Here is a 10,212-nt window from a genome sequence, read left to right as displayed (position 1 = left end):
ATTAATGTTGACTGCTATTGATATAAAAGATTACCAGGTCTTTAAGAGTTTGTTCGGAAGATAACAGCTCTATAAACACTCTTTCGTGTGCCCCGACTTTCTAGTTAATTACATTTACATGATTAGCTCAATCAGGTAATATTAATTACAGAGAAAGGATTTTATAGAATAGCATGTCATTTCACTTAATCCAGCATAGCCAAAGACACAACACTGTGTAATACTGAGTGTGTTAGTATCCAGGGTGTGTTAGTATCCAGGGTGTGTTCGTATCCAGGGTGTGTTAGTATCCAGGGTGTGTTTGTATCCAGGGTGTGTTTGTATCCAGGGTGTGTAATACTGAGTGTGTTAGTATCCAGGGTGTGTAATACTGAGTGTGTTAGTATCCAGGGTGTGTAATACTGAGTGTGTTAGTATCCAGGGTGTGTTTGTATCCAGGGTGTGTAATACTGAGTGTGTTAGTATCCAGGGTGTGTAATACTAAGTGTGTTAGTATCCAGGGTGTGTAATACTGAGTGTGTTAGTATCCAGGGTGTGTTAGTATCCAGGGTGTGTTAGTATCCAGGGTGTGTTAGTATCCAGGGTGTGTTAGTATCCAGTCTCACCCCCTCACACTCTCATCTCCCTCCATCTCTCATGGCCAGAGGATGCTACCCTGCTCCCTCTCTTCACCCTCATTCCCTCTCTCTCAGTGTGTGTGATGCTACGTTGCTCCCTGTCCCCCCATACATCCTGTTGTTAGTCCACACACACTCCAATCCTCACACAGACCTAGAAATATCCCCGGGCAGACACACACTCACACAGAACCTGCCACACACACACACAAACATGCTCACTCTCTCTCACACAGACCTAGAAATATCCCCGGGCAGACACACACTCACACAGAACCTGACACACACACACACAAACATGCTCACTCTCTCTGACACAGAAATAGCCACATGCACAGTTGCAGCCTCATCTCCCTGTATACGAAGAAAGAAAAAACTATTTTATACGCAACAACAAAACTACAAAACTTTCTAGTACTACAAAATGATCTAGAATTACACAACTGTCTAAACGAATAAACTATCTAGAACTATGAAACAACAAATCGATCGAGAACTGCAAAACTACTAAACGATCTAGAACTACGAAACAACAAATCGATCTAGAACTACAAAACTACTAAACGATCTAGAACTACGAAACAATAAATCGATCTAGAACTACAAAACAATAAATCGATCTAGAACTACGAAACAATAAATCGATCTAGAACTACGACACAATAAATCGATCTAGAACTACAAAACTACTAAACGATCTAGAACTACAAAACTACAAAACAATCTAGAACTACAAAACTACAAAACTACAAAACTACATAACTGTCTATTACTACAACAACCAGTGGTGGAAAAAGTACCCAATTGTCATACTTGAGTAAAAGTATAGATACCTTTAATAGAAAGTTATTCAAGTTAAAGTGAAAGTCGCCCAGTAAAAGTCAAAGTATTTGGTTCTAAATGTACTTCAGTATCAAAAGTAAAAGTAAAAATATAAATCATTTCAAATTCCTTCTATTTAGCAAAGCAGAGGGCACACTCAGACATTATTTACAGATAGCCAGGGGCTCACTCAGACATTATTTACAGATAGCCAGGGGCACACTCAGACATTATTTACAGATAGCCAGGGGCTCACTCAGACATTATTTACAGATAGCCAGGGGCACACTCAGACATTATTTACAGATAGCCAGGGGCACACTCAGACATTATTTACAGATAGCCAGGGGCTCACTCAGACATTATTTACAGATAGCCAGGGGCACACTCAGACATTAGTTACAGATAGCCAGGGGCTCACTCAGACATTATTTACAGATAGCCAGGGGCACACTCAGACATTAGTTACAGATAGCCAGGGGCTCACTCAGACATTATTTACAGATAGCCAGGGACACACTCAGACATTAGTTACAGATAGCCAGGGGCTCACTCAGACATTAGTTACAGATAGCCAGGGGCACACTCAGACATTAGTTACAGATAGCCAGGGGCTCACTCAGACATTAGTTACAGATAGCCAGGGGCACACTCAGACATTATTTACAGATATCCAGGGGCACACTCCAACACTCAGACATTATTTACAGATAACCAGGGTACACTCCAACACTCAGACATTATTTACAGATAGCCAGGGGACACTCCAACACTCAGACATTATTTACAGAAGATGCATGTGTGTTTAGTGAGTCCAGCAGATCAGAGGCAGTAGGGATGACCAGGGATGTTCTCTTGATAAGTGTGTGAATTGGACCATTTTCCTGTCCTGCTAAGCATTCCAAATGTAACAAATTTTTTGAGTTGTCAGGAAAAATACATGGAGTAAAAAGTCCAATATTATCTTTAGGAATGTAGTGAAGTAAAAGTAAGTTGTCAAAAATAAAAATAGTAAAGCACAGATACGCCAAAAAAAGTCTTCAGTAGTACTTTAAAGTACTAATACTTAAGTACTTTACACCACTGAAAACTACTAAACTAACTAGAACAACAAAACTACACAAAACTATAAAACTACAAATCTGTCTACAACTATAAAACTACTAAAATATCTAGAACTACAAAACGAAAAAATTGTCTACAAATACAAAACTACTAAAATGTCTAGAACTACAAAACTACAAAACTGATTAGAACTACATAGACCGTGTATGTGTGTGTGGATTTTACAGGCTGGGTTGTTTGTGTGTGTGTTCAACTACAACACTGAGAGTGTGTTCAACTACACCACTGAGAGTGTGTCCAACTACACCACTGAGAGTGTGTTCAACTACACCACTGAGAGTGTGTGCAACTACACCACTGAGAGTGTGTTCAACTACACCGCTGAGAGTGAGTGTGTTCAACTACACCGCTGAGAGTGTGTTTGTGTTCAACTACACCGCTGAGAGTGTGTTTGTGTTCAACTACACCGCTGAGAGTGTGTTTGTGTTCAACAACACCGCTGAGAGTGTGTTCAACTACACCACTGAGAGTGTGTTCAACTACACCACTGAGAGTGTGTTCAACTACACCACTGAGAGTGTGTTCAACTACACCACTGAGAGTGTGTTCAACTACACCACTGAGAGTGTGTTCAACTACACCACTGAGAGTGTGTTCAACTACACCGCTGAGAGTGAGTGTGTTCAACTACACCGCTGAGAGTGAGTGTGTTCAACTACACCACTGAGAGTGAGTGTGTTCAACTACACCACTGAGAGTGTGTTCAACTACACCACTGAGAGTGTGTTGAACGACACCACTGAGAGTGTGTTCAACTACACCACCGAGAGTGAGTGTGTTCAACTACACCGCTGAGAGTGTGTTCAAATACACCACTGAGAGTGTGTTCAACTACACCGCCGAGAGTGTGTTCAACTACACCACTGAGTGTGTGTTCAACTACACCACTGAGAGTGTGTTCAACTACACCGCTGAGAGTGAGTGTGTTCAACTGCACTGCTGAGAGTGAGTGTGTTCAACTACACCACTGAGAGTGTTTTCAACTACACCGCTGAGCGTGAGTGTGTTCAACTGCACTGCTGAGAGTGAGTGTGTTCAACTACACCGCTGAGAGTGAGTGTGTGTGTTCAACTACACCGCTGAGAGTGAGTGTGTGTGTTCAACTACACCGCTGAGAGTGAGTGTGTTTGTTCAACTACACCGCTGAGAGTGTGTGTTTATTTTTTAATTTTTTATTTTACCTTTATTTAACCAGGCAAGTCAGTTAAGAACAAATTCGTATTTTCAATGACGGCCTAGGAACAGTGGGTTAACTGCCTGTTCAGGGGCAGAACAACAGATTTGTACCTTGTCAGCTCGGGGGTTTAAACTTGCAACCTTCCGGTTACTAGTTCAACGCTCTAACCACTAGGCTACGCTGCCGCCCCTGTTCAACTACACCGCTGAGAGTGAGTGTGTGTTCAACTCCACCGCTGAGAATGAGAGTGTGTTCAACTACACCACTGAGAGTGAGTGTGTTCAACTACACCGCTGAGAGTGAGTGTGTGTTCAACTACACCACTGAGAGTGAGTGTGTGTTCAACTACACCGCTGAGAGTGAGTGTGTGTGTTCAACTACACTGCTGAGAGTGAGTGTGTGTGTTCAACTACACCGCTGAGAGTGAGTGTGTGTTCAACTACACCGCTGAGAGTGAGTGTGTGTGTAAAACTACACCGCTGAGAGTGAGTGTGTGTTCAACTACACCGCTGAGAGTGAGTGTGTGTGTAAAACTACACCGCTGAGAGTGAGTGTGTGTGTTCAACTACACCGCTGAAAATAGTTCGATGGTGAGCCTTCTATGCAACAGGTGTTTATTTGTAAATGTTTCTTGTTGTTTGTTTATTTGTTATCCTAATCATCACACACAATGAGTGTGATGGTGAGTGTTATGGTGATAGTTACCGTTGAAGATGAGTATGATGGTGATGGTTGTGGGGATAGTTACCGTTGACGATGAGTGGGATGGTGATGGTTATGGTGATATTTACCGTTGACGATGAGTGTTATGGTGATAGTTACCGTTGACGATGAGTGCTATGGTGATAGTTATGGTTAATTTGTAAGTCGCTCTGGATAAGAGCGTCTGCTAAATGACTTAAATGTAAATGTAAATGTAATGGTTGTGGTTGTGTCTTCCAGGTGTGGGTGTGTCTTCCAGGTGTGGGTGTGTCTTCCAGGTGTGGGTGTGTCTTACAGGTGTGGGTGTGTCTTACAGGTGTGGGTGTTTGTCTTCCAGGCGTTGGGTGCTGTTGAGACCACAGGGACTCCATGCCCTCCACTGCCAGGTGATGTTGGGAGCGGGGATTCCGTACCCTGTACAGATGAGGGTCTGTCTGCTGCCACGACTATACGGGTTAGAGGGTGTCGCTATTTCCTTCTCATGGACCTGAGGGGGAACTGGGGTGGGGGGGGGTAGAATGACGAGGGGAGACTCTAATCAGGGTATCAGACCATGGTCAAATACATAAATCTAATATTAACAAATGCTTGATTTAGCTTGAACCTTTTGGGAATATTCCATTTGATTTATTGAACCTGGCAACTAGAGTGTGTGTCTGTTCACATACATAGCTGAGAATGTGTGTTCAACTACACCGCTGAGAGTGTGTTCAACTACACCACTGAGAGAGTGTTCAACTACACCACTGAGTGTGTTCAACTACGTCGCTGAGAGTGTGTGTGTTCAACTACACCACTGAGAGTGTGTTCATCTACACCGCTGAGAGTGTGTTCAACTACACCACTGAGAGTGTGTTCAACTACACCGCCGAGAGTGTGTTTGTGTTCAACTACACCGCCGAGAGTGTGTTTGTGTTCAACTACACCGCCGAGAGTGTGTTTGTGTTCAACTACACCACTGAGAGTGTGTTTTTATTCAACTACACCGCCGAGAGTGTGTTCAACTACACCGCTGAGAGTGTGTTCAACTACACCACTGAGAGTGTGTTCAACTACACCGCTGAGAGTGTGTGTGTGTTCAACTACACCACTGAGAGTGTGTTCAACTACACCACTGAGAGTGTGTTCAACTACACCACTGAGAGTGTGTTCAACTACACCACTGAGAGTGTGTTCAACTACACCACTGAGAGTGTGTTCAACTACACCGCCGAGAGTGTGTTTGTGTTCAACTACACCGCCGAGAGTGTGTTTGTGTTCAACTACACCGCCGAGAGTGTGTTTGTGTTCAACTACACCACCGAGAGTGTGTTTGTGTTCAACTACACCACTGAGAGTGTGTTTGTGTTCAACAACTCCGCTGAGAGTGTGTTCAACTACACCGCCGAGAGTGTGTTCAACTACACCGCCGAGAGTGTGTTCAACTACACTGCCGAGAGTGTGTTCAACTACACCGCCGAGAGTGTGTTTGTGTTCAACTACACCGCTGAGAGTGTGTTTGTGTTCAATTACACCGCTGAGAGTGTGTTTGTGTTCAACTACACCGCTGAGAGTGTATTTGTGTTCAACAACACCGCTGAGAGTGTGTTCAACTACACCACTGCGAGTGTGTTTGTGTTCAACTACACCGCTGAGAGTGTGTTCAACTACACCGCCGCTGAAAATAGTTTGTTGGTGAGTCGTCTACCCACAGGTGCTTTGTTTATTTGTAACTGTTTCTTGTTATTTGCTTATTTGTTACCCTTGACAATGAGTGTATTGGTGATAGTTACCATTGACGATGAGTTTGATGGTGGTAGTTACCGTTGGCGATGTGTGTGATGGTGATAGTTACCGTTGATGATGAGTGTGATGGTTATGGTTATAGTTACCATTGTCTATGTATGTTAAGGTGATATTTACCGTTGACGATGAGTGTGATGTTATGGTGATAGTTACCGTTGACGATGAGTGTTATGGTGATAGTTACCATTGACGATGAGTGTTATGGTGATAGTTACCATTGACGATGAGTGTTATGGTGATAGTTACCGTTGACGATGAGTGTTATAATATTTTCCATTGGCGATGAGTGTTATGGTGATAGTTACCATTGGCGATGAGTGTTATGGTGATAGTTACCGTTGACAATGCTTGTAATAGTTATACAGTTGAAGTCAGAAGTTTACAAACACCTTTGCCAAATGCATTTAAACTCAGTTTTCACAATTCCTGACATTTAATCCTAGTAAAAATTCCCTGTCTTAGGTTAGTTAGGATCAAGTTGTGAAATGTCAGAATAATAGTAGAGAGAATGATTTATTTCAGCTTTTATTTCTTTCATCACATTCCGAGTGGGGCAGAAGTTTACATACACTCAATTAGTATTTGGTAGCATTGCCTTTAAATTGTTTAACTTGGGTCAAACATTTCGGGTAGCCTTACACAAGCTTCCCACAATAAGTTGGGCGAATTTTGACCCATTCCTCCTGACAGAGCTGGTGTAACTGAGTCAGGTTTGTAGGCCTCCTTGCTCACACATGCTTTTTCAGTTCTGCTAACACATCTTCTATATGGTTGAGGTCAGGGCTTTGTGATGGCCACTCCAATACCTTGACTTTGATATCCTTAAGCCATTTTGTCACAATTCTGGAAGTATGATTGGGGTCTTTGTCCATTTGGAAGACCCATTTGGACCAAGCTTTAACTTCCTGGCTGATGTCTTGAGATGTTTCAATATATCCACATAATTTTCCATCCTCATTGATGCCATCTATTTTGTGAAGTGCACCAGTCCCTCCTGCAGCAAAGCAACCCCACAACATGATGCTGCCACCCCTGTGCTTCACGGTTGGGATGGTGTTCTTCGGCTTGCAAGCTTCCCCCTTTGTCCTCCAAACAGAACAACGGTCATTATGGCCAAACAGTTTTATTTTTGTTTGACCAGACCAGAGGACATTTCTTCAAAAAGTACAATCTTTGTCCCCAAGTACAGTTGCAAACCGTAGTCTGGCTTATTTATGGCGGTTTTGGGGCAGTGGCTTCTTCCTTGCTGAGCGGCCTTTCAGGTTATTTCGATATAGGACTCGTTTTACTGTGGATACAGATACTTTTGTACCTGTTTTCCTCCAGCATCTTCACAAGGTCCTTTGCTGTTGTTCTGGGATTGATTTGCACTTTTCACACCAAAGTACGTTCATCTCTAGGAGACAGAACGCGTCTCCTTCCTGAGCGGTACGACGACTGCGTGGTCCCATGGTGTTTATACTTGCATACTATTGTATGGTACCTTCAGGAGTTTGAAAATTGCTCCCAAGGATGAACCAGACTTGTGGAGGTCTATAATTTTTTGTTCTGAGGTCTTGGCTGATTTATTTGGATTTTCCTATGATGTAAAGCAAAGAGGCACTGAGATTGAAGGTAGACCTTGAAATACATCCACAGGTACAACTCAAATTATGTCAATTAGCCTATCAGAAGCTTCTAAAGCCATGACATCATTTTCTGGAATCTTCCACGCTGCTTAAAGGCACAGTCAACTTAATGTATGTAAACTTCTGACCAACTGGAATTGTGATACAGTGACATTTAAGTGAAATAATCTGTCTGTAAACAATTGTTGGAAAAATGACTTGTGTCATGCACAAAGTTAATCCTAACCGAATTGCCAAAACTATAGTTCGTTAACAAGACATTGGTGGAGTGGTTGAAAAACTATTTTTAATGACTCCAACCTAAGTGTGTGTAAACTTCCGACTTCAACTGTTGTTACCGTTGATGATGAGTGTGATGGTTATGATGACAATTACTGTTGACAATGAGTGTTATGGGGATGGTTACCATTGGCAATGAGTGTTATGGTGATAGTTACCGTTGACGATGAGTGTGATGGTTATGGGGATGGTTACCGTTGATGATGAGTGTGATGGTGAGTCTCCTCTCCAGCGGGGAGGCGGTGTTCTTGAGGAGGACGGTGTAGTTCCCAGCATCCTCAGGGTGAACGTCTCTGATCTCTAAGTTATAGTGCTGATGGAGACGCATCCTGTTGAACTCTGGACGACGGCTGATCAACTTATCACCTTTATACCTGAGAAAACATCCAAACAAAGTTGAAAAGTTGAACTTGATATAGCAAGGTATTGTAGAAAATAAGTATTGTAAAATAAATGCATCAGAAACAGGGTACACATTGGGATTTGTCTGATCAATATCAGCAAGCTAGAATAGCCAACTGCAGCAAAATATCTAGCTAGCTGATTGGCTAAACAGAATGTCAGCACGCTTTTGTCCAGCAACAAACCTAGTTCTATGTTCTATATCAGATAGTTAATGTTCCATATCAGATAGTTAATGTTCCATATAGTTAATGTTCCAGATAGTTAATGTTCCATATCAGATAGTTAATGTTCCATATCAGATAGTTAATGTTCCAGATAGTTAATGTTCCAGATAGTTAATGTTCCATATCAGATAGTTAATGTTCCATATCAGATAGTTAATGTTCCAGATAGTTAATGTTCCAGATAGTTAATGTTCCATATCAGATAGTTAATGTTCCAGATAGTTAATGTTCCATATAGTTAATGATCCATATCAGATAGTTAATGTTCCATATAGTTAATGTTCCAGATAGTTAATGTTCCATATCAGATAGTTAATGTTCCAGATAGTCAATGTTCCATATAGTTAATGTTCCATATCAGATAGTTAATGTTCCATATAGTTAATGTTCCAGATAGTTAATGTTCCATATCAGATAGTTAATGTTCCAGATAGTCAATGTTCCATATAGTTAATGTTCCATATCAGATAGTTAATGTTCCATATAGTTAATGTTCCAGATAGTTAATGTTCCATATCAGATAGTTAATGTTCCATATCAGATAGTTAATGTTCCAGATAGTTAATGTTCCAGATAGTTAATGTTCCATATCAGATAGTTAATGTTCCATATCAGATAGTTATTGTTCCAGATAGTTAATGTTCCAGATAGTTAATGTTCCATATCAGATAGTTAATGTTCCAGATAGTTAATGTTCCATATAGTTAATGTTCCTTATCAGATAGTTAATGTTCCATATAGTTAATGTTCCAGATAGTTAATGTTCCATATCAGATAGTTAATGTTCCAGATAGTTAATGTTCCAGATAGTTAATGTTCCATATCATATAGTTAATGTTCCATATCAGATAGTTAATGTTCCAGATAGTTAATGTTCCAGATAGTTAATGTTCCAGATAGTTAATGTTCCAGATAGTTAATGATCCATATCAGATAGTTAATGTTCCATATCAGATAGTTAATGTTCCAGATAGTTAATGTTCCATATAGTTAATGTTCCATATAGTTAATGTTCCATATCAGATAGTTAATGTTCCATATCAGATAGTTAATGTTCCATATCAGATAGTTAATGTTCCATATCAGATAGTTATTGTTCCATGTCAGATAGTTAATGTTCCATATAGTTAATGTTCCATATCAGATAGTTAATGTTCCATATAGTTAATGTTCCATATATAGTTAATGTTCCATATCAGATAGTTAATGTTCCATATCATATAGTTAATGTTCCATATCATATAGTTAATGTTCCATATCAGATAGTTAATGTTCCATGTCAGAGAGTTAATGTTCCATGGCAGATAGTTAATGTTCCATGGCAGATAGTTAATGTTCCATGGCAGATAGTTAATGTTCCAGATAGTTAATGTTCCATATAGTTAATGTTCTATATCAGATAGTTAATGTTCCATATTAGAAAGTTAATGTTCCATATCAGATAGTTA

The 10,212-nt window shown here is 40.7% G+C and overlaps 1 protein-coding gene across 2 annotated transcripts in view; it reads right to left on the bottom strand.

The window, feature by feature from the left end:
- LOC135526801 (vascular endothelial growth factor receptor 3-like) overlaps positions 1-10,212 on the bottom strand; it is a 397,127-nt gene that overhangs the window by 180,658 nt on the left and 206,257 nt on the right. For both annotated transcript variants that reach the window (XM_064955467.1, XM_064955466.1), the window contains exons 9-10: positions 8,331-8,509; positions 4,758-4,941 (exon numbers count right to left, since the gene is read on the bottom strand). In XM_064955467.1, the coding sequence (XP_064811539.1) occupies positions 4,758-4,941; positions 8,331-8,509 (363 nt within the window). The remainder of the gene's footprint in view (positions 1-4,757; positions 4,942-8,330; positions 8,510-10,212) is intronic.

This window comes from Oncorhynchus masou, chromosome 32 (genome assembly GCF_036934945.1).
Source record: "Oncorhynchus masou masou isolate Uvic2021 chromosome 32, UVic_Omas_1.1, whole genome shotgun sequence".
NCBI classification, from domain to species: Eukaryota; Metazoa; Chordata; class Actinopteri; order Salmoniformes; family Salmonidae; genus Oncorhynchus; species Oncorhynchus masou.
The sequence above is the reverse complement of the archived record's forward strand: the minus strand, read 5'-3'. Positions and strand labels throughout refer to the sequence as shown.